This window comes from Cavia porcellus, unplaced genomic scaffold (genome assembly GCF_034190915.1).
Source record: "Cavia porcellus strain 051 isolate PalLab524CR breed Dunkin Hartley unplaced genomic scaffold, mCavPor4.1 scaffold_10, whole genome shotgun sequence".
Taxonomy (NCBI): domain Eukaryota; kingdom Metazoa; phylum Chordata; class Mammalia; order Rodentia; family Caviidae; genus Cavia; species Cavia porcellus.
This window is the reverse complement of record NW_026947493.1, coordinates 38,915,463-38,940,886: the sequence shown is the minus strand read 5'-3', so window position 1 is coordinate 38,940,886 and position 25,424 is coordinate 38,915,463. Positions and strand designations below refer to the sequence as shown.

Sequence of the window (25,424 nt, the reverse complement as noted above, 5' to 3'; positions counted from 1 at the left end):
TGCTAATAGGCCAGGAAGGCATAGAATGGACAGGTCTTATGGGATAATCAATGGAAGGGGTCAGAGGTCAACAGAGGTTATGTTTCTTTCTGTCTCCAGTTATAAAACAAACATTTAAAACATGCAGCTCTTTCTACTCAATTGTGAACAATGGACCAACAATATTAGCATCACCATCTCTGGGAGCTGGGAAGAAATGCAAAATCCAGGGCTGCATTGAAAATGACACTAATCTATTAACAGGTGATTTCTTACTGTTATGATTTTTTTTTTTTTGTAGTTCTGTATTATGTGTAACCTTACACTGCTTTGTTTTGTTTTGTGTTTTTCTCTTTTTCCTCTTAAATAAAAAAAAAAAAAGAAAATGACACTACCAACAGCATGTTTATAACATTAGCACCAGGTGATTACCCATTCAAATTTGGGACACATTTCCTTAGAGAACACTTTCTTCTTGATTGCGTGAATTTCATGTTTTGTGTATCCATCATTGTGGTAGTCAGAACTGTTGAACCAGATCTTGTGTCAAGGCTGTAAACTAAGTGATTAGTGACTCTAATACTTTGAATGGAGACTGAAAGAGCAAATCTAATAGGTCTAGTTCATCACAGACCTGGTGGTCAGGAACAGTTTTAGGTAATGACTTTGAAATTCTAATATACTGAAGCAAATTCAAACTACAGAACTTTCATAATTACTGAAGTCCTGGAAGATAGACTTTTAACCCTATCATCACATTATTGGTCTTTGTTTGATCAGAAATAAACAAACAAAAAACTGTTCTAGCAATGAAACATTTGTAAATGAAAATCATATTTTACTAATAATTAATAAAAATAATTTTAAACAAGTATTATTTTAGTTACTTTTTCTTTGGCAAAAAATACACAAGAAAATTGAATGCCAGAGGGCTGGAGAAGAGATATAGTACTCCATTAATAACTAGTAAGGAACTGCAAGAGGAAGGTATACCAACAGAGACCTTTATAAGATAGGGATGAAATCACTATGCTATTAATGTAAAAAATAATCCTGGCTGCTAAAACAAGATGCAGATCACTAGGGACACTATCAAGTCATTAAAATGTATTTGATGATAGCAATTGCTGATGCTTCTTTTGGGCACAGTTATAACTCATTAACAACCTTATCCTTGTGTGTCTTCCAGGGAGTCCCTAAATCCATCTTCAGACCTTAGACACCAATAATGAAAAGGATTGTCTCTGTTGTGGGCTCAGCTGTACCAGGTCTCTACAGATCCACCTTTCTACTTGGCATCACACATGACATAATAGAATATTCATCATTCACATAAAACCATATGCTACCTTGGCACACATCCCATTGTGCAATATTTAAAGCTGTGCTGTATCTCACGGTTCCTCCGTCAGAATGCCAGAGATGGCATGCTAAATGTATGGCAAGCACTAAATATCATAATTGTATTTCATTTCATATTCATGTCAATGTTTTAAAGCTTACATTTAAAATGGAAGTGAACCCAGCTGGCACTGAGGAACGCCATGCCACTCTGGGACCTTGGCCCACACAACCCTGTGCTTCTTGGTGACTCCCACTGGCCCAGGGAACATGTGCTGCCCTCAGACCTTGGCCCGCATATCTCTGTGCTTCCTGCATGACTCCAGCCAACACTGAGGAACTCCACACTGCCCTAGGATCTTGGCCCTTGCCACTGCACACTTCCTGTGCTACTCCTGCTGGCCCAGGGGAATGCCTGCTGCCCTCAAACCTTGGCCCGGGCCACCATGCACTTCCTGTGCAACTCCACTGAGGGACGCCAATCCAACCTGGGACCTTGGCCCACAACCAGTGGACACCTGAACACAGAACATCTGCTAGCCCCTCAGGGGCACTGCCTACCTCCTGCCTACCTCCTAATACTGCTATTGATCTTCAGCTCCCTCTGTGTCTCCCAGAACCTTGGACTACAATGGATTAACTGTGCTAGCTTCAACAGACATTCAGTAACTGCCTCATCCAAACAGAAGATCTCAGCAGGCTCTACTCAGTGTGGCGAGTAAGTTCCTAAAATAGAGGTGTATGGTGGGTAAATAGGGCCAATAGTAAAGCTACCTCCAACTAACTGTATGACCTTGGTGAGTCTGACAAGAGTGAAAACATCAGGCAGGGTGAGGAATGTGCCAATAAGGACTCCTCTAACTTAGAGAAAATCAAAAGGTCTTACGAGACACACAGGCACACAGTAGGACCTTAGCCAACGCAAATACTACACACAGGGAGATGTGGTTACCTGTAATAACCAGAAGATAAAGTAATACCAGGAGCTAAAAGTTGACCTACATCAATATCACTAGGCTTTTCAGTCCAGGAAAAATATAGGATTCACCCAATGGGCCCTGCAGTGGGAAGTCAGGTGACTGGCCCACTTCTTAATTGAGGGACCCAGCAATAGGACAAATATCAACCTTACATTAGGTCCCCAAGATACACATTACCAACAGCTGACACTAGTGGGACTGGAGGACCAAATATTAGCTCAAAAGGGGAAAATGGCAAAATAAAAAAGCAAAATGCAATCTCAAACATCTAGTCCACTGGGAGCAAGTAGAGGAGACACTGGAATAGAGGACTTCAAAAGTAGTACACCAGAAATCTCTGAAAAGATAGGGAGTGAAATAAAAAAAACTAACTCCATGAAGCTATAGAGGAAATCAAATTAGAAGTACTCTCCCATGTAAAAATAGGAGTAACAACCTTATTAAAGGAGTTGCTGAACACAGCTAAAGAAGAAATTGAGAAAAAAGGTACAGGAGCATGGGAAACTGATAGAAATCTTGAATGAACATTTAGAAAACAAGCCGAATTCACGAAACAAACTCGAAGAGACATCCAAGAAACCAAAAATTTTATCAAAGCTGGCAAAACCATTTAAATGAAGCTGAGGATACGATTTCAGACCTTGAGGACAGGATCACAATTAGTGATCATGAAAGGATAGAACTTTTAAAAATAACAAAGCAGTATTAAATGACAATCCAATAGCTTCAAGATGATGCCAAGAGCAACAACATAAGATTAATAGGCATCAGTGAAGATGCAGGAGTCAAGGCAAATGACATAGTAAAATATTCACAGAAGTAATAGCAGAAAAATTCCCAAGCATGGGGAAAAATCTGATATGCAGATAAGTGAGGCACATAGGATGCCAGACAGTCACAACCAACATAAATCTACATCAAGACATATAATAATAAAGATCTCAGACAAACAGCATAAAACCAGATTACTAAAACCTATTAGAGAAAAGATACAACTCACCTATCAAGGAAAGCCTATTAGAATCACAGCAGAATTTTCAACACAAACCTTAAATCAAGACTAGACTGGAGTGAGGTATTGCAAGTGCTGAAAGAAAACAACTTTCAAACTAGACTGCTGTACCCAGTAAAACTTTCATTCAGATTTAATGGAGAAACAAGATACTTCCATGACAAAGAATACCAGAAGAAATTCATGTCCACCAAACCAACCCTAGAAAGGGTGCTGAAAGACATACTAGATAGACATAAAAATGACCACAATCCCCAGAGGAACAACAGAAAGAAACCACCAGGTAGGACACGCACATAAACAAGGGGGGAAAGCAGAAAGCAAACAACTGGAACATAACATGGCAAAGTTGAGCCAGTACACATCAGTGATATCCATAAATGTAAATGGCCTCAATTCACCTATCAAAAGAAATAGGTTGGCAGAATGGATCAAGAAACATGATCCCACAATATGCTATATACAAGAAACACATCACACCCAAAAGGAAACTCATAGATTAAAAGTCAAAGGATGGAAAACATGATTCTATACAACAGGAACCCAGAAAAAAGCAGGGGTAACTATTTGCAGACAACGTGAATTTCAAACCTAAAATGATTAAAAGAGATTTAAAAAGGTTACTACATACTCATTTGTGGAAGAATTCAACAGGAATAACTAACAATTATAAATGTATATGCACCAAATACAGGACTGTCCAACTATGTAAGACAGATACTAATGGGTATGATAAACCAAATCAACAAGAACACAATTATAATAGGGGACATTCATAGCCCATTGTCACAAAGAGATAGATCAACTAGACAAAAATTCAGTAAAGAAATAATGGAACTGAATCATACCTGCAAATAATTGGACTTAGTAGATGTTTATGGAGTGTTCCACTCAACCGCTTCAAAAGACATATTTCTGTCAGCTGTGCATGGGACATTCTCATAGATCATATATTATCCCATAAACTATACTTAAGTAAATGCAAAGGTACTGAAATTATCCCATGCATAATACCTGATCATAGCGCACTGAAATTGGATATTAATGGCAAAGAAATTGCAAAACCTGCATAAATACATAGAAATTAAATAAAAACCTATTGAACAACCAGTGGGCTACAAATGTAATTAAAGAAGAAATAAAGCAATACCTACAATTCAATGAAAATGCAGAAACAACATACTGTAATCTATGGGATGCAATGAAAGCAGTCTTAAAAAGAAAATATATAGCAATAAGGTGCCACATCAAAAAAGCAGAACGAGCACAAATAAACAACCTAATACTTCATCTCAAGCTCTAGTAAAAGAGCAAGTTAAACACAAGGCTCATAGAAGAGAGGAAATTATAAAGATTAGAGCAACAATAGATGCAATTGAAACTAAAAATATACAAAGAATTAATGAATCAAAAAGCTGATTTTTTTAGAGAATAAACAAAATGACAAACCTCTAGCTAAACTTATAAAGAAAAAGAAAGAAAAACTCCCAAATCATGGAGTAAGGACTGAAAAGGGGGAAATTACTACAGATTCCATGGAAATTCAAAGGATCCTGAATACCTTGTTTGAAAATCTCCACTTACATAGAGTGGAAAATACAGAGAAAATGGACAGATTTCTAGAAACATATAAACTACCAAAGCACAACCAAGAAGATATAGCAATTTTGAATAATCCAATATCAGCTATTGAAATTAAAAATGTAATTAAAAACTTACCAACAAAGAAAAGCCCAGGTCCTGATGAATTGATTGCTGAATACTACAAGAAATTTAGACAAGATTTGATGCCAACACTCCTTAAACTCTTCAATGAAATTGAAAAGGAAGCAATCCTCCCTAAATCATTCCTGGGGGGAAATATTACTCTGATTAAAAAAAAAAACAGAGAAAGACCCAACCAAAAAAGGAGAACTATAGGCCAATCTCACCAATGTACATTGATGCAAAGATTCAAATAGAATGCAGCAAATCATCAAGAATCTTATACATCACGACCAACTGGGATTCATTCCAGGAATGCAGAGATGGTTCAACACACACAAATCAATAAGTGTAATACACCACATCAACAGAGTCAAAAACAAAAACCATGCGGTCATCTCAATAGGTGCAGAAAAGCTTTCAATAAAGTCCAACACAGGTTCATGATAATAATCCTTCAGAAACTCAGAACACATGATGCCTATGTCAATCTCAGAAGGGCCATCTATGACAAACCAATAGGAACATTGTACTAAATGGACAAAAACTGAAAGCTTTCACTCTAAAAATCTTGACCAAGACAAGGAAGTCCACTATCTCCACTAGTATTCAATATAGTTCTGGAAACACTAGCCTGGGCAATCAGATAAGAGAGAGAAATAAAAGGAATAAAGATAAGAAAGGAAAAAGTTAAATTATCACTATTTGCACATGACATGATACTCTACATAGAAGACAAAAAAAAGCCTCCATTAAAAGACTAATAGAGATAATAAACAAATTCAGTAGTGTAGCTGGATACAAAGTCAACACTCAAAAATCAATAGTATTCCTGTACACAAACAAAAAACTTACCAAGCAAGAAATTATGGAACTATCGCCCTTTACAATAGCATCTAAAAATATGAAATACTTAGGAATCAACCTAAGAATGTGAAAGACCTATATGCTGAAAATTATGGTATGCTAAAAAAGGAGATTGAAGAGGATATTAGAAAATGGAAGGATATTCTTTGTTCTTGGCTAAGAAGAACCAACATGGTGAAAATGGTCATACTCCCAAACTATTATACATATTTAAAGCAATTGCAATAAAAATACCATTAACGTACCTCACAGATCTAGAGAAAACATCCCTAAAATTCATTTGGAAACTGAAGAAACCTAGAATAGCAAAGGCAATTGTGGGCAACAAAGATAAAGCAGGAGGTATCTCAATTCCTCACTTGAAACTATACTACAAAGCCACAGTGATAAAATCAGCATGCTACTGGTAAAGAAATGGACCTGAGGATCAACAGATTAGAAGATGCAAGCACAACTACAAAGACATTCAGCCACCTGAATTAGACAAAGAGGCCAAACATGTTCACAGGAAGAAGGATAGCCTCTTTAATAAATGGTGTTGGAAAAATTGGCTCTCCACATGCTGAAGACTGAAACTAGACCCGTGCTGATCACCATGCACAAAACTAAAATTTAAATGGATCAAAGACCTAAATATTAAAATGGAAACACTAAATCTACGGGAAGGCACGGTAGGTAGAAATCTTGGAGACATAGAAGTAGGAAGAGAATTCATGAACAAAACACAAACTGCATGGAAAGCATTTCAAAGAATTAACAACTGAAATCTCAGAAGTTTCTGCACTTCAAAAGAAATTACCAACAGAGTGAAAAGAAAACCCACAGAATAGGAAAGAATTTTAGCCAGCAGCTCCTCAAAGGACTTATATCCAGACCATATAAAGAATTGAAAAACATCAAGCCCCCCAATTCAAAGTCCCTCTCCAAAAATGCACATTTGAGATGAACACACAGCTCTCAGATGAAGATATACAAATGGCAAATAAATACATGAAGAAATGTTCACCATCACTGGTCATTTCAGAAACGCAAATTAAAACAGCACTGAGATTTGATCTCACCCCAGAAAGAATAGCTGCCATCAAAATATCAACTGATAACAAATATTGGTGAGGAACATTGCTCCACTGTTGGTGGGAGTGTAGACTGGTGCAACCACTATGGAAATCCGTATGGAGAATTCTCAGAAGACTAGGATTGGAAGTTCCATTCAATCCAGCTATTCTCCTCCTGGATATTTTCCCAGAAAAACTGAAAAGTTTATATCACAGTGATATATATATATATACAGCCATGTTCATAGCAGCACAATTTGTAATAGCTAAATCTTGGAAACAATCAAGATGCCCATAACCCACACAATAGATGAAAAAGATGTGGTATTTTTCTACAATGTAATATTACTCAGCTATCAAAAGGATGATCTTGAGCCTTCATAGGAAAATGGAGACAACTTGAGACTATCCTCATTGGTGAAATAGAGAAGAATCATATTTATAAATATCACATTGTATCTCTATGTAAAAAGTAATAACAAATGTAGCAGTAATAAAACCAAAAATGTGTAATTGCTATTGTAAAAATGAGAGGAAAAGACAGTGCTCTAAAGGATATAACTGCATGTATATTTAAGTGTGTAGGACTGATAACCATATTACTAAGTTTTTGTTGGCTCGTTGAACAGAGCTGTTTGCAGCCTCACTGTTTGAATGTCCATTTTGTCACTGTTTGAATGTCACTGTTTGAATGTCCATGCTTTACTTTTTGCAAATTGAACAACTATTTTTAAGAGGACAATATGCAATTTATCAACTAGTGATTTCTTACTGTTTTTGAAATTATGCATTATTTTTAACCTTTTTATTTTATTTTTTCTCTTTAAATAGAATTTTAAAAGGTAAAAAAAAATAAAATGGAAGTGAAATTATGTGGAATATTTCATTTCAAGGCCATTAAGAGACTTCTGGTTTAAAATACACACGGTTTCTGAGTCAGAAAGAAAAAAGAAACAGTGAAAATCAACAGCTAAAATTGACACACTCATAGTATAATTGATGGTCAGTAATCTGGGAGAAATGATCATAATATAACTGGACCAAAAACTACAATGAGTGTCACTTGTGTTGTGTTAGTTGGAGACCAAGACAAAAGTACAACTCGGCATATAGGTACCATAATGTCATCCCTCCCCTCACTTCACTATTTCAATGTGTGCTCTTGAGAGCAGAAATGCAACATCAACAGTAAGTCTGAAACTAACAATTATTGTTTCCAGTAACCTATAGATTGCAGCAGCTTTGTACCCCAAAGGAACTTGCCTTTGATGCATTCTAGCTATTATTGCCAGAACATGGATGGGTTTAAAGTAGGAATGGTCTGGTTAAAGTCTTTTGAATCTTATTCTTAAATTCCGAAATAGGCACACAACAAATTCATCAATCTATTTCAGACAGGTGGAATAGACCAATCTCTGGAAGCAGTGTTTGTTAGGAAATGTAGTTTTTCATTTTCTATACAGAACATCATACATTCAGGAGCAAACAACTTTCTGTTGGCAAAATATCAAGTCTGGATGAATGATCAAATTCAGCAACATGTATATTGCAATAAGAAATAACATATTTGTACTGCTACAGATGTACTGACAAAACACTTAAAGACTGACATTATTCAGTATTTCTGTGAAGTTCTCATGTTATGTATTTTTGCATCACATATTGGTTTTGAGGATGCAACTGAGTCTTCTATTCACATTAAAAATTCCTAGACTTTTAGGTTGAATAATTTTTGTGTTGGTTACTTTTCTCTTGTTGCTTACACCAAATACTTGACACATAAAATTAAGGAAGGAAAAGTTTATTTAGCTCACAGTTTGTGGGTTTCAGTTCATAAACAGGTGACTCCAAAACAAGAAAACATGGTAGAGGGGCAACTGTTCATGGAGTAGGAAAAAAGAAAAATAATAAGAGTGAAAAGGAGGAGTGCAAGTGAAGACTCTTTCTGTCCCTTATATTGTATGTAAACTACCCATTCTAGGGTAGGTGTAGCTGTCACACCCATAATGCCAGTACTCCACGAATCCACAAACTCCAGATTCAGCCTGGATGGCTAATTTTGATTATCAACCTGTTTAGATTGAGAAATACCTAGGAAATGATACAGCTCTGTATGTCTGTGTGTATTCCCATGGTATGCTGGTACATAAAAGCTTTATCGTCAGAGGATCAGTTGACTGATGTGATAATAATTTGATAGCATAATTGGAAGGTGATAAAGACTTAGAATTGGGGCCTAGGTGAAAGGAGTGGGGTAAGACCTGGGGACTCTCTCTGGTCCGTCTTTTTCTTTCTCTAGCTCTTTCCTTTTTCTGCTTTATGGCTGCTGTTAGGTAAGCAGCTCTGCTCCTCTACATGGTTGCACCATGATGTTTTTGCCTTAGAGACAACTATTGACTGAAAGATCTCAAACCATGAGCCAAAAAGTTTACCTCCTTTAAATTGTTTTTCTCAGATGTTTGGTAACTAGCAATGGAAAAGACAAAAAAGGCAATGTTTTCTTGATAGTAAAAACAAAAAAAAAAAAAAACAAAAGAAATGGATGCTTCCTATTAGATAATTTTTATCTAAATTATTATGTATTGATTCAGTGCAGTTTTTGGAAGGAATGAGATAGACTTCTGTCTCCTGAGTTAGAAGATGTGCTCATTTTGAATCACGAAATTTGAGTGTGTAGTTGTGGAATAAGATATATGCTTTAATTTTATTTATATAATAAAGCTTAAAAGCTATTGTGAGGAGCTGGGCAGATCTGGGGTGCCCTCACTGGCCTCTCTGTGTGTCTGGAAGACTCTGGATATCTGCACCCAAACTGCTGGAGTTCCCTCAGGCTTCCAGGTGCAGTGAAGAGGAGAGGTGGGTTTGAGGCTTCCACATCAGCCTCCCCATTCCGGCTTCATTTGGAGACCTGCTGAGCTCCCGATAGGTGGGCTGGCCCACACTACCAGCCTAGCCCAGCCTGTTTAGCTGCCGCGCCTGGCCATAGGTCTGCAGAGGAGGAGCTGGGCAGATTTGGGGTGCCTGCATCGACCTCTCCATGTGTCTGGAGGACTGTGGATATCTCTGCAATCAGGGAGGGTCCACAGGTTCCTGAAGCACTGCGGCCTGTGGTGAGTACCCTAACCTGGCTGCGATTGAAGAACTGTGGAGCTTCCAAGGGGCAGGTGGGCGCACAGTGTCCCTGAGGCCCAGCTTGTCTGGAACTGCGGAGTTCTGAGCAGGCAGAGGAGGGCCACTGGTTCTGTAGGCCTAATGGCTTGGGGTAGCGCGGCGCCAGAGTCTCAGTAGCTCCAAACATAGAAGGGGATTTTCAACAGATCCTGAGGAAGCTTTCAAATAACACTTGAAACACAGAAATATAGGAAAATGACAAAACGAAAGACCAAATTACAACCTCAAACCTCCAGCCCATCTCAAGAAACCCTAGGAGCGATGTATATAGAAGAAAATATATCCCATCCACCTCATATATTGGACACAATAGCCACTGAAATTGACAAGCAACTCCAGGAAGCTTTAAAGAAATTCAAACTCGAAATAATCTCCCAGATAAAAGAAGAAATGATAAAAGAAATGAAAGAGATTCTAAATATATCTAAAGAAAATGCAGATAAAAAATTGGAGGAACTAAACAAAAAGATAGAATCCCTAGACGAGCAATACAAGAAACAAACAGAATGCATAATGCAGATGCACAGAGATATACAGGAAATAAAAAACTCCACTGAAAGTTGTAAAAACCGCCTTAATGAAAGTGAAGATAGAATTTCAAACCTTGAAGACAGGATTGCAGCTAGTGAACAGGAAAGGAAAGATCTTTTGAAAATAACAAGGAACCAGGAAACAACAATTCAACAACTGCAAGACGATGCAAAGAAGAATAACATAAGAATGAAAGGGATTAATGAAAGAGAGGGAGACAACATGAAGGATGTCAGGAGGATATTTAGAGAAGTAATAGCTGAAAATTTCCCAAGCATGAGATCAGAAACTGACATCAGGATCAGTGAAGCATATAGAACTCCAAACAGTCATAACCAAAATAAAACTACACCCAGACATATAATAATCACCATCCCAGAAATCCAACACAAGAATAGATTATTAAAAGCTGTCAGAGAGAAAAGACAAATCACTTATAAAGGAAAACCTATCAGAATCACAGCAGACTTCTCAGCACAAATGATAAAGTCAAGAAGAGCATGGAGTGAAGTATTCCAGATCCTAAAGCAAAATGATTTCCAACCAAGACTGATATATCCTGCAAAACTATCATTCAAAATAGATGGTGCAATACGATACTTCCATGACAAAGAACAGCTGAAGAACTTCATGAACACCAAACCAACCCTGCAAAAAATATTGAAAGACAGTTTAGATACACAAAGGAAAAAAGCACTAAGCAAAGCAAATAATTAAACAGAACAGAAAGATAAAGATGCAACAGCAGAGAGATAACATTCCTACAATTAACCAGCATTTAACAGTAATAACCATTAATGTAAATGGTCTCAATGCACCAATCAAAAGAAACAGACTAGCAGAATGGATCAAGAAACAAAATCCAACCATATGCTGTTTACAGGAAACCCATCTAACCCAGAAAGATACTCACAGACTGAAAGTCAAAGGATGGAAAACAATTCTTCATGCAGCAGGAATCCAAAAAAAGGCAGGAGTAGCCATTCTGTTTGCAGACAACGTGAACTTTAAACCAACAATGACCATAAAGGACAAAGAAGGTCACTACATACTCGTAAGGGGAAAACTCCAAGAGGAAGAGATAACTATCTTAAATATATACGCACCAAACTCCAGAGCACCCAGTTATATAAAACAATTATTAACAGAAATGAAAACTCAAATTATCAGTAACACAATTGTAACAGGAGACCTTAATACACCACTGACACCAAGGGACAGATCAACCAGACAGAAAATGAGCAAAGAAATAACAGAACTGAATCACACCTGTGAACAAATGGGTTTGATAGACATATACAGAATGTTCCACCCAACAACATCAGAATACACATTCTTCTCAGCAGTACATGGATCATTTTCTAAAATAGACCATATATTAGCTCACAGAACATATTTAAGCAAATGCAAAAGAGTTGAAATCATCCCTTGCATATTATCGGATCATAGCGCTCTGAAATTAGAAATTAATGACAAAGGATACTGCAAAAATTCCGCAAACACATGGAAACTAAATAACACACTCTTGAGTAATCAGTGGGTCACAGAAGAAATTAAAGAAGAAATTAAACAATACCTAAAAGAAAATGAAAATGCAGATACAACTTACCGGAATCTGTGGGATGCAATGAAAGCCGTTCTGAGAGGAAAATTTATTGCACTGAGTACGCACATCAGGAAAACAGAACGAATACAAATAAATAACTTGATGCTACACCTCAAACAGCTAGAAAAAGAAGAGCAAGTCAAGCCCAAAGCCAAAAGAAGAGAGGAAATTATAAAAATCAGAGCAGAAATCAATGCAATAGAGACTAAGAAAACAATCCAAAGAATCAACGAATCAAAGAGTTGGTTCTTTGAAAGAATAAATAAAATCGATAAGCCCCTAGCCAACCTTATTAAAAAAAGGAAAGAAAAAGCTCAAATTCATGCAATAAGAAATGAAAAAGGAGAAATCACTACAGACCCAATAGAAATACAGAGGATCATCAACACCTATTTCGAAAACCTCTACTCTCAAAAGTTTGATAACACAGAAGAAATAGACAGATTCTTAGAAGCATATGAAGTACCAAAGCTAGATCAAGAGGATATAAAACTGTTGAATAACCCAATCTCTGCTAATGAAATTGATAATGTAATTGGGTCCTTGCCCACCAAGAAGAGCCCAGGCCCAGATGGATTCACTGCAGAATTCTACAAGAAATATAAAGAAGACCTAATGCCGACACTCCTCAAACTATTCAATGAAATTGAAAGGGAAGCAATCCTTCCTAAGTCATTCCTGGAAGCAAATATTACTCTAGTACCAAAACCTGAGAAAGACCCAACTATAAAAGAGAACTATAGACCGATCTCCCTAATGAACACAGATGCAAAAATCCTCAATAAAATATTGGCAAATAGGATCCAGCAAATCATCAAGAAGATTATACACCATGACCAAGTGGGATTCATCCCAGGAATGCAAGGATGGTTCAACATACGCAAATCAATAAATGTAATCCACCATATCAATAAAGCCAAAAATAAGAATCACATGATCATCTCTATAGATGCAGAAAAAGCCTTCGATAAGGTCCAACACTTATTCATGATAAGAACTTTACAGAAAATTGGAATAAATGGTCTTTACCTCAATATAATAAAGGCCATTTATGACAAACCAACAGCCAGCATCATACTAAATGGCCAAAAATTGAAAGCCTTTACTTTAAAATCGGGTACAAGACAAGGATGTCCTTTATCACCACTCCTATTTAATATAGTACTGGAAGTACTAGCCAGAGCAATTAGGCAAGAAAGAGAAATAAAAGGGGTAAAGATAGGAAAAGAAGAAGTTAAATTATCATTGTTTGCAGATGACATGATACTCTACATAGAAGACCCCCTAAACTCCATTGAAATACTCTTAGATACAATAAATAAATTCAGTAATGTGGCTGGATACAAAATCAATACTCAGAAATCAATAGCATTCCTATACACGAACAACAAAATTACAGAGAGGGAAATAAGAGAAACTGGACTATTCACATTAGCAAGCAAAAAAATGAAATATTTAGGAATTACTCTTACGAAAGAAGTGAAAGACTTATACAGTGAAAATTATAATACACTGAAAAAGGAAATTGAAGATGATCTCAGAAAATGGAAAGACATCCCTTGCTCATGGATAGGAAGAACAAACATTGTGAAAATGGCCATTCTCCCAAAACTGTTATACAGATTCAATGCAATCCCAATAGAAATACCATCAACATACCTTATAGATCTAGAGAAATCACTCCTAAATTTCTTCTTTTTTTTTTTTATTTAAAAGGAAAAAGAGAAAAACACAAAACAAACCAAAGCGGCATAAGGGTACACACAATACAGAACTACAAAACAAAACAAAACAAAACACCATAACAGTAAGAAATTACCTGCTAGTAGATTACACACTATCTTCTTGAAAATAGTTCCTAAAATCACAGTATCAAAGAACACAAGGTGGACATTCAAACAGGGAGACTGCAAACAGCTGTGTTCAATGTTCCAAAAACATTGATAAAGTCAGCTATTTAACACCCCCAAACACACTTGCTGTTATATCCGTTAGAGCTCTTTTTCTTTTTTTTTTTCCCCTCTCTTTTTTACAACAAAATTTACACATCTTGGATTTTATTACTCCTTAGTGCTTATTACTTTCTTTGGGGGGGGGGAAGAATACAGTCAAATATGGCAAAACAAAGCTGTCAGTCAATACCAAGGATAGACATAGCACATGGTGTAGAACAGAGTACAAGTTTATCAACAATGGTTATCAACGTTGTCCCTTGTTTCCTTAAAAAGAATTGTCTATCTTATTAGATATTATAAAGTTGGACAAAACAGTAGAGAACAAGACCAATAAAACTTAGGCATTGTAAACATTACAGGACTTCCAAAGAAGACAATAGTCAAACCAGAATGGGTATCTTAGTGAATCTTATTGTCTTCAAAGTAGTTGCCTATGTCTTCAAACTTGATACTATCATATAGAATGGAACAGAGTCTAATCAGTCAAAACAAGATCGTGGGAGTACTACAGGACTTCAAAACAAGTTAATAGGAAATCGAAAAGAGTTACTATTTATATATCCTAATTTTTTTGAATTTTTTCTTTAATTAAGACAAACATAAGAAATGACTAAATAATTTTTTTTGAAACAATAAGGGGGAGATTGAGATAAAACAGGACATAACGATATAACAATAGAGGTCACAGCATGACTGTTTCAATAACCTAGTACTTCACCACCTTATAACCTGACTTAATAGTAGTTACCATAGTGTCTTTTTCCTTGAAATATTTGGATAAAACTTCATATACTCTAGCTTCAAATATTTTCATATCAAGAAGCCCAGAATAAAGCCTTTCTAATTAATGAGTGAAAACTTTATAAGGCTTCAAGGCCACCTAATGGGGAATCATGGTTACCACATATTTTTATATAATTGAATCATTATTTACATTAGGGAAACTATTCGGTATTCACACATGCGAGATTGATTTATTTCACTAATGAGTATGGTCTCAAGCTGCGCCCATTTATTGATAAATATCTCAATGTGATCCTTCTTTATAGCTGAATAATACTCCATTGCATAGAAATACCACAACTTTTTTACCCATTCCTCAGTTGATGGGCACTTGGGTTGTTTCCAAGAAAACTAAAGCTAGACCCATGTCTATCACCATGTACTAAATTAAAGTCTAAATGGGTCAAAGATCTGAATATTAAAACAGAAACACTAAATCTATTGGAAGACAAAATAGGTAGAAACCTTGGAGACATAGGAGTAGGTAAAGAATTCATGAACAGGACTCAAACCGCACGGGAAATACTTCCCAGAAGACAATAAGATTCACTAAGATACCCATTCTGGTTTGACTATTGTCTTCTTTGGAAGTCCTGTAATGTTTACAATGCCTAAGTTTTATTGGTCTTGTTCTCTACTGTTTTGTCCAACTTTATAATATCTAACAAGATAGACAATTCTTTTTAAGGAAACAAGGGACAATGTTGATAACCATTGTTGATAAACTTGTACTCTGTTCTACACCATGTGCTATGTCTATCCTTGGTATTGACTGACAGCTTTGTTTTGCCATATTTGACTGTATTCTCCCCCCCCCCAAAGAAAGTAATAAGCACTAAGGAGTAATAAAATCCAAGATGTGTAAATTTTGTTGTAAAAAAGAGAGGGAAAAAAAAAGAAAAAGAGCTCTAACGGATATAACAGCAAGTGTGTTTGGGGGTGTTAAATAGCTGACTTTATCAATGTTTTTGGAACATTGAACACAGCTGTTTGCAGTCTCCCTGTTTGAATGTCCACCTTGTGTTCTTTGATACTGTGATTTGAGGAACTATTTTCAAGAAGATAGTGTGTAATCTACTAGCAGGTAATTTCTTACTGTTATGTTTTTTTGTTTTGTTTTGTTTTGTTTTGTTTTGTAGTTCTGTATTGCATGTACCCTTACGCCGCTTTGGTTTGTTTTGTGTTTTTCTCTTTTTCCTCTTAAATTAAAAAAAAAAAAAAGCTATTGTGTACAACCAGTTACATTAGTGTGTTTTATATATACTAGGCTGTTGGCTTTTACGAAATATGTATTTTTTAGAGAAAGATCAGGGAAAATGTGGCAGAAACATTAAAGAATTTACAATTTGAACAGATTTATGGAATAATAGGGAATCTGCTGATAAGGGAGACTCCTGGTAAGGGAATCTCCATACTAAGCAATACAATTCTGTGCTATGCTTGCATTTTAAATGTGGATTAATTACTTTGTGATTGAAAATAAGAGACCTACGACATGTATATTTAAGATTTTAAAGTTGTATTAGAAAAATAAGATTTTCTAATTAAAAGTAGAAAATTAGAAAAGATTTTCTAATTAATCTAAAAGTAAGATTAGGTTAACACTTCCTATGTATTTGTATATTTTTCAAATTTTAACTACTGATTACATATTGTTATTGTAATCACAAAACTACAATCCTTTCAATTTATGCTCAATTTTATTGATAACACAAATGAAAGATTATAAAATAAGCTAAAGAAAGTATGCAGATATTGGTAACTGAAACTCTTTCTCTGGATGATTTTTATTTTTTGCCCTTATTACAAGCTTATATACTTTCTATGAGTTTTACTATTACACTGATGATAAAAAAATCAAAAGGAAAACAAAAATCAAATCCTAGACGATTCAGCCAAAAGAGTTGTGTATTATTAAAGTAGATACAATCCAAAACTTGAAATGAATTAAATTCAATACCAATCTTAAGTCTCCAGTTTCTTACATGTCAAAATGTTACACATTGATAAAGATTTATACTAAAGTGGTCAATAAATAATGAACCCATAAACCGGTAAGAAATTAGTGTTTGCGCTAATTTCTAACATGGTAACAGTCACTAACAGTTATATTGAAGACCAATATTATAGGCAATTTAAAGGCATTAATGAGTAGTATGTTTTAATGATTTCCTTTATTCAATTAACCCAAATGATGTTCTGCAAAGTGATTCACAATGTATCTTAAAAGCATCACATCAAAGCTATGGTGCATCATCATGGTGCCACCTCTGAGTCACTAAAGAAGTAATGAAGACAAGATCCACTAGCACTTGGTTTACATGGTTACTTACATGTAAGACTATGGAATGAACATAGAAGGTAAACTAATGATTTCTAAATTTTCTATGGATAGTAAATGGGGCATCTTTGAACAAGGTGGAAAAAGGAGAAACTTACTAGTCTGAAATGCTACTAAAGGCCAGCAGGTGACAAACTGGTCCAAAACATGACACAAAGTTGGAACTGAATTCTTGAAGGTAGTGGCATCATTATTTTGGGCAACAGGAAGGTTGGCAATCATCCTCTGAGGTGTGTGTCTGCTGAAAAACTCACCCCTTCAAATGCAGGTTATCTCACAGAGAATTAAAGTTGAAAGAAAGCTTGTATGTTTAACAATATACGAAATGCTTTATATATTGTTTAGGTATAGACATATAATGAAAATGAATTAAAAAACCAGAGACAGGATGATAATGAAAAATATTAAGCACATTAGCTGCACTGAGCATTGTTATTATCTTTGGTTGTGAGTATATAGATACACAATATATCATTTTCTACATTTTGTGTGCTTTAAATGTTGTATAAATTAAACAACAAGTTAATGTTGTTTAAAAATCAAAACAATTACACCATAGATCCTCTCCTTCACCCCATGATTATAATTTCTTCTCAATTCTTTCAGAAGACAGAACAGAGAAAATTTAGATTCTTAAGTAATACAAAGCCTCATTATGGTCAAAACTTCTGTAATAAAAGTGAGTTACCTCAAAAATCTACAAGTTTGATATCGCAAACTGCCACCTCCTCAACTCCTTTCCCAACTGAGTTCTAAAACACAGTAGTGCCTTACACTCAGAACTAGACAGAAACACTTTTTCAAGAAATCAGAGCAGATCAAAAGAAAAGACTTACCGGTAATGTCATCTGCATTTTTTTTTTTTAGTGAAATAACCCAATCAGACATACACAATAACACCCACAGAACGAGCCCAATTCGTGTGCAAAGAGTTTTGAATTAACTCATTCATGAATGTCAGCATACAATCTAGGGATCACAACATGCCTTAAGCATAATAAATTTTGAAATATTTTTAAAGTAATGGAGAAGGAGCAGAGCTCAGCGGCATAAGTGTCAGCCTGGCAAGCGAGACGTCGCTAGTTCCATCCCAGGTGAGGGTTGGGGGGATAAAAATAATGGAGAAGATTGTGCAGGAAAAATACAATTTAAAAGAAGAAGAGAAGAACACATTTATGAAATAAGAATAGAATACCATTATGAAAAAACAGAAATAGAGAAAAATAAATTGAAGTTAAAAATATAACACACTGGAAAATTCAATAAATAAAATAAATACGGTAAAACAACTCAGAAAATAGAATTAAAAAGCAAGGATGTGATCAGTAGAAGGAAAAGATGAGTGGAAAAATAAAAAATAAGTGAATAAATAATAGTAAGAATAAAATAGGAAAATTTATCAAATCTCGAAGTTTCTAGATAACAGATTTTATCCCCAATCAAACATCCAAGAAATGAGTAAAAATCAGCAAAAACTATATCAGTATGTCATTTCTGAACAAAATTTGTACTCATACATTTTTGGTTACCAAAAAGATTCAAATAATATTTTTGAATGGAAAATTTTATACAAAAGATTTGAAATCAGAATGGCATTAGATATTTTAATTCAAAACTAGAAGCTAGATAACGATGAAGTAATGTCTTCAAAATTCAGACAGTAAGCAGTGCTGAGCCCAGAATTTTATGTCTCTTCAAATTTTTAATTGAATATTGAGATAGAATAAAACAATTTTAAACACATAAAAGTGAAATTATTTCTTTGATCATACTTCTCAGAGTCGATGGTGAGAAAAGACTAAACTGAAAATGTAACCATACATTTCACATTTAGATGTAATAGTTACAATGCCTAGGCAATGCGATATTGCTTTTAAGAGAAAGACAAAAAGTAATAGGAAAAAATATACTCACTAAGATTGAGGGAGGTCTTCAGCTGCCGACTAAAGGGTAGGGCCTGGAGAATGTTCAAAGAGCAGGGTTCTGAGACACGTTTCCAAGAATATAAAATAAGTAAAATAACTAACAATGTTGTTTAAACCTAGTGAAATATTTACACTATATTTAAGAGTTGGGAGCTAATTAGAGCCAATTAGGTAGAAAACTAATAAAATATGTAACCATAGAATTGATAAGCTAGTAATATTCTGTTGTGGGGTTAAATTATGAATAGTGATTACATAGTGATAAACACAGAATTTCAATGGGAATCATAGGGGCAAAAATTATTTTAGGGATATAGAAACTCTGAAATTTGCCACTGGTAGAAAATCTTATATGGAAAATCTTATAAAATCTTTATAAGAAAATCTTTATATAAAAATCTTTATAAGAAAAGCTTATAAAATCTTAAATCTAAAAAGAAATACTTTCCTGGCTCCAATTAATTAATGTCTATGAATTTTATGGCAGTAGAAACTTGGAGCTATGTTTAAGATTTGCTCTGTAGAAATCAAAAGAAAAAACTACAAAACTTTCTCTAAGGACATGTGCAAAGATTCAATCAGAACTGTAATTTTCTGAAGCTCCTCGAGGCTCTGTTTTGCTCCCCCTGCCCTGGGCTCAGGCACCTGTTTTCTGTCTGGAAGTCTCTCTTGGAATGATCTCTGGGATCTGGGGAGCCCTGCTGTAATCACAGTTACCATCACCTTGGGGCAGGCAGCATGGGTGACTGCACTGACAATGGATTTGGCTTCTTTACGATTGTGTCAAAAGTGAAAATGATCCTGCATAATGTTATGCAAGTCCATCCTGGAGCATCTTTCAAAAATCACCTGATCATAGTCAACTTTAAAAGTCACCTGATCTGCTTTGTGCAAACTGAAGTTTTGCATAATTTCAAATAGTGTTTCTTTTCTGAGAGTCCTAAAGAATAACTGTCTGTGTCACTGCGCATGAATGCTCAAAGGAATTACTGATTGAGAATTGTTGGATGAGACTATTAAAACAGAAGACAGAGAAAAAGTAAGGCATCGCTAGATACCAGATAAAATTAGGGAGAAGACATTGGGGGTAATGCCAAATAAGAAAAGGAGAATGTTCCTTGGAAGCCAGAGTTCTTTCCTAATGAAAATCAGTTATCACCATGGAATCTTTAAAAGGGTCTCAGCTGCAGTGAGTGTAGGCCAGATGCTTTGTTTTAAGCTACACTTTGTTCCCAAGCACACTTTTTAGCATGCTTACCTTGTTACAACTTGATAAATTTGGATGACTTTGTATCCTGTCTCCTGATGGGCAGACAGAGGCTCTCTGTTGATACTGAATAGAGTCCAGGATCATAATTCTTCTATCAGGATTGTCTTATCTATAGCTGGCAGTAAGCTGGAGATTGTTTGAACAGTATTTAACATGTATTTATGATTGGAGGACATGAACTGTGGTTTACTGGCAGTATCCCAGTTTAATCTAGAAAATATGAGCAATTTGAATAGAAACAATCAAAGCAGTTTCTTTTCACACAAGAATTTAACTCAAGAGACAAAAGAAGGTCACACATTTCAAGAGCATATTTTATGTTCTTCCAGATTTCTTTAGTGGTCCAGGAATGTGTTGCTGTATGTCATGTTTCCCTGGGCCTTCCTAGATGTGTCCAGGGATTTAATACCTGGGATGCCCAGTGAACACACTGTTGCTCTACTACTGTTTATCCAGTTTCTCCAGAGGAGAGAAATCACCTTCTTTATGTTCCACCATTCCTTGAATGATATGATATATGGCATTATAGACTAGTATCAAATTATGACCTAACATTCTTATAATAGGTGTTTCATAATTGTCCTATATATTTATGCTTTTAAAAAATTTTGTTTCTCAGGTCTAATAAGAAAGCAATTTGTCATCCTTTTCTTTAGCTGGAAGCCTGTCATCATGGTATTTGCCAACTTTGTGTTCTAAAGGTGTTATCAAATATACTTATTTTTAAATGAATTTTAACGTTGTGAGCATTCCTTGTTTATGCTCCCAACTAGAGTAATGCTGTTTAAAAGTGGCTATGAAAATTTCCTTGAAATGTGTATTCATATTCAAAGGAACTTAAAAATTCATATACCATATATAGAACATGTATGAATATATAATAGTAAAGCTTCCCCTTTGTGTTTATGTATCTGTATACAAATATGTGGCATAAATTGCATGTATATGTGGGTGACGGAAACAGCACATGGACTGTAACATATGCTGCTAGTACTTCAGTATGGCAAACACTATATGAATTCAACTCAGTGCTCATCTGTTAGCTCTATGAATTTTGGATGCAAAAATGAATCACTTAGCATTGAACTGAATAGAAGTAATGTCTCCATTTCAAGTTTTATAAATAATGCTACTCACAAGCTAAGCATGCACACAAATCAATTTGAATTCCATTGCATCGGGTAGACTGTTATTTGTCTAGCTTTGTTTCACAGGAAACTGGTTATGAACTCTTCCTTTGGGACCATTCTACAATATATTCAGAAAGTGAGAAACTATACTAAGACAAAATAATAAACTTTAATGCCCCTATATTTCCATGATGACTAAAGATGCATTTTTCCTGACTGAAAGAACAGTCACATGAAGCAAAAGCATTTGCTAAGGCAGCGGTTCTGATGTGGCCCAGGAGCAGCCATTAAGAATCGGGTTCCACCATTTACTGAAAGAAAGTCTGGGAGTGGGAATGCACTATAACTTCACATAATGCACAGGTAATTAAGATGCATGCTACAGTACAGTGCTCAATGACAACAAATAGCTGGTGACATTTACAGTGCACATGAGATGGTGGTTTGGGGTGGCAGAGCTACATTCTAGCCCACAGGTGTAGATATGATTTCACTGCTCAAGCACTGTCAGTACCGCAGGAGAAAAGTTGCATAATATGCTAGCACCCTGGTGTCTAGTATCCTTTAGAGGAATGTAATTGTTCATCTCACATTCAAAGGAAACCACTGAACTATTTCCACATGTGGTCACTGTTTAATTGAGACACAGGCTTTCTATACAGTCACTGGAATACAGTGTTGGAACTGCCTTATTAGGACACAAGTTCTCCTTTCATGATAATAGTGCTTAATAAATGGTAAAGCCATGCTAAGAAAAGCATCAGAGAATAGACAGAACCTCAGAAAACTTAATAGGCAGGCAAAGCCCATTCTATCTTTCACATTTTCACAAAATTGGCATAATGATGTGCCAGATGTCAGAGAAGATTATAGGTTAGGGACATGTAGCACCTTCTGAAAGCACCATTTTCTCCATTGCCATTCATTCTCAACATGCTGTATTTCGGGTAAGATTCCTATTCTGTGAATAAGAATATATGGAGATAGAAAGATATAGAGATAGGGAGATACAGAGATTAATATACATGTACACAGACTTTTTACCCTATATACAGCTAATAATCAAGTTCCAAGAAAGAGAGGAATTTTACAAGTTTATGAAACTTCTATAAATTAACTACAAAGCATTGAGAAAAGAAGCATCATTGAAAAGAGGTAATCTTTCTTTGGACTGCAAAATGGTGAGAACTTTGCCTCCAAATTGTCATTCACATACCTCAATGAATGCTTTTCCCAACATCCTTAAATCCTGTTTAGGAAGAAGAACCAGAAGATGAGTATGAGTAGCATTCTCCCCAAACTAGGGGACTAAAAGACCAAAAGTACAAAGTAGGAGAATCCTTTTTTGCCATTACTATATGAAGTTTCAATCTAGGTACACTTACATTCTAAAATTAGATTTTTCGTGTATGGATTTTATTTGTTTAATGTACTAGTGTTAGTGATTTTTTTTTTTTTTTTGGTGGAGTCACCTGCTTATCCAAGTGATAAACACTTGGAGTGGAGTGATTTACATAGGGCAGATATTTCCTTTGGTTTGGATTTAAATATCTTCAAAAGTTTCATATGCTAAAGGTTTAATTAATAGTCTGTGGGGTTACTAAAAGGTTGTGAGACCTCAAGAGGCAGGATCTAGTATGAAGAAGTTAGATTACAGAGAACATGCCTTTCAAGGGAATGTTTGGTCCCTCATTCAATTCTCCCTCTTTCTGTCCTTCCTTCTTTGAGTCAAAATAATTCTTTTTCTCTCTGAAGTTGATTCTCTAAAGTATTTTGTCACTGTAAAGAGAACTGACTGAGATATACTCAAAGATTTGCTGCATGAATGAATAAATGAATGTTCCAGAGAGTAATATCTTCTAGCTCCAAATATTGACATACCAATACTGGAGTGTAAAGATTCAAAGTCAACAGTGATAGAGAGTGGAAAGTGTAATTTTTCAATACTATTTCTTTATATCTTACTACCTCAATCAATTATAAATTTAATCTAGAATGAGGAAGGAAATCCAGAATCTGCCATGAAAAGATACCACTGTTACAGGTTGCCATCTTAAGTTATTCATATAGTTAAAATGCAAGGCAAAGCCAGATCACAAAATGATCGCAGTACTAATTTCTAATCAAGTTGACATTCACAAACTGTTCCAATGTGGTGTCCATCCAGATACTGCCAAAATGCTGAAACAGACAATCACATTCCAAGGCCATGTATCATCACAAAACAAATGCAAACTGCTGAGTCTGCCTGCCAGGGACAGATTAGTGTACCAGCTCTGTGAAAACAAGGATAATTACAGCATCATGTTTATTTTGCTTCAGCTTATGAAGCACAAATTCATTGTAATGCAGTTTTCTCCCCTTGGGACTTCAGTGCAAATATAGATGTTATATTTGGAATTGAATTATGAAAGTGCAAAGCTTCCAGTTTCGGGATTATGCAGGAGATTCTCTCTGGAATCACATCACTGCCCTTGCTCTGGTGTAGATAAGTGCTTTGTCTCCCTTCCTGACAGGCCTGGCTGTGGTCTATCTTGGGATCATGAGACTGTCCTAACCTTCAGATATCAGTCCTGATTGGTGTGATGATATGGTGCCTGTTAGGTGATTGCCTCATTTTTCATGAACACCATTGACAGATGAATTTAATAGTGTCCCACAGTGAAAATGAGCTACATTCAAGAAATAAAGCAACAAACTAGGAGTTTTAAAAAATAATATGGATGCAAAACTCAGACAAAGAGGATGTCTATAGAGGCTCACAAGGAGATTCTAAATGACAATGAGATTCTCAAGATGCACTGAGGTGAGTAAGGCTCTATTCAGTTACAGTCACATAAAGCAAATGGACAGTCACAATGATACTTGGCAGGAGGCTGGACATAGGGGCATGATCTAGATTTCCTGTTTCCAAGAAGGGAGTGTGATTTTTGTATAGCCATGAACTGACATTCATGCCAGGAAGACACATAATAACAGAGCTGCTTAACAATACAGAGAACCTGGTGATTTCCCTTAAATCTGACTATTTGTCTCCAGTCAGACCAAACACCATTTGGGTAGAATGTTGAGAGAAATAACCACCAGCCAGTTATTTACTTCAGACCATCTCTATGTCACGGTACCTTAAACTACACTGTGGATTGATCTATTCTGTTTCTTTACTCAGAAAAAAAATCTATAAGCTTCCAGACAGTGAGAAGAAGATAGAAACGAAATAATGTTTCAGCTGTTGAAAAGCCCAGTGTATTTGGGACACACCACATGTGACTAGACCTTTATACTGCATGATGACAGTACCTCAGTTGAGATTTTAAAAAGAAGAATCAGACAGACAGAATGGAATCTTACAATGCCAATGCCAGGTTGAAAGCTGCTGTTGTGATTTCAAGGGCGAGGGTGTAGAGAAAGGGAGGAAAAGAGGCAGAGAACTTGCAGGGAGTATCTAATGCTAAGTCTAAAACTAAAAATAAAGTTAAATAATTTAGGAGAAATAGTCAGGATCTATATGACAGTTTCAGAATAGATAATTGAGTTAGTTTTGACCTACAGGGCAGATTATGAAAATAGTAGAGTGTGGTAGAGAGTGCTCTCTTAGTAGAGCATGTTAGCAGATGCAAAGGTGTAAAATGAATAAAATAGATCCAATGTTCCTAATCATCTTATATTCATGACTAACTAAGAAGACATGAGGTACCATCAGCTATGTGGTGCACTGGGGATATGTTGGGAAATCGGCTGCTGTATGGCAGAGGCTGTACCTATGTATTTGAG

At 35.7% G+C, this 25,424-nt stretch overlaps 1 protein-coding gene across 6 annotated transcripts in view; it reads right to left on the bottom strand.

The window, feature by feature from the left end:
- Nkain3 (sodium/potassium transporting ATPase interacting 3) overlaps positions 1–25,424 on the bottom strand; it is a 614,497-nt gene that overhangs the window by 354,039 nt on the left and 235,034 nt on the right. For 4 of the 6 annotated variants that reach the window (XM_063257371.1, XM_063257372.1, XM_063257368.1 and 1 more), the window contains exon 2: positions 20,509–20,730. The exons of the other annotated variants lie outside the window; for them this stretch is intronic. In XM_063257371.1, coding sequence (XP_063113441.1) covers positions 20,509–20,604 — 96 coding nt within the window. In that variant the 5' untranslated portion in view covers positions 20,605–20,730. The remainder of the gene's footprint in view (positions 1–20,508; positions 20,731–25,424) is intronic. 6 annotated transcript variants of the gene reach the window in all.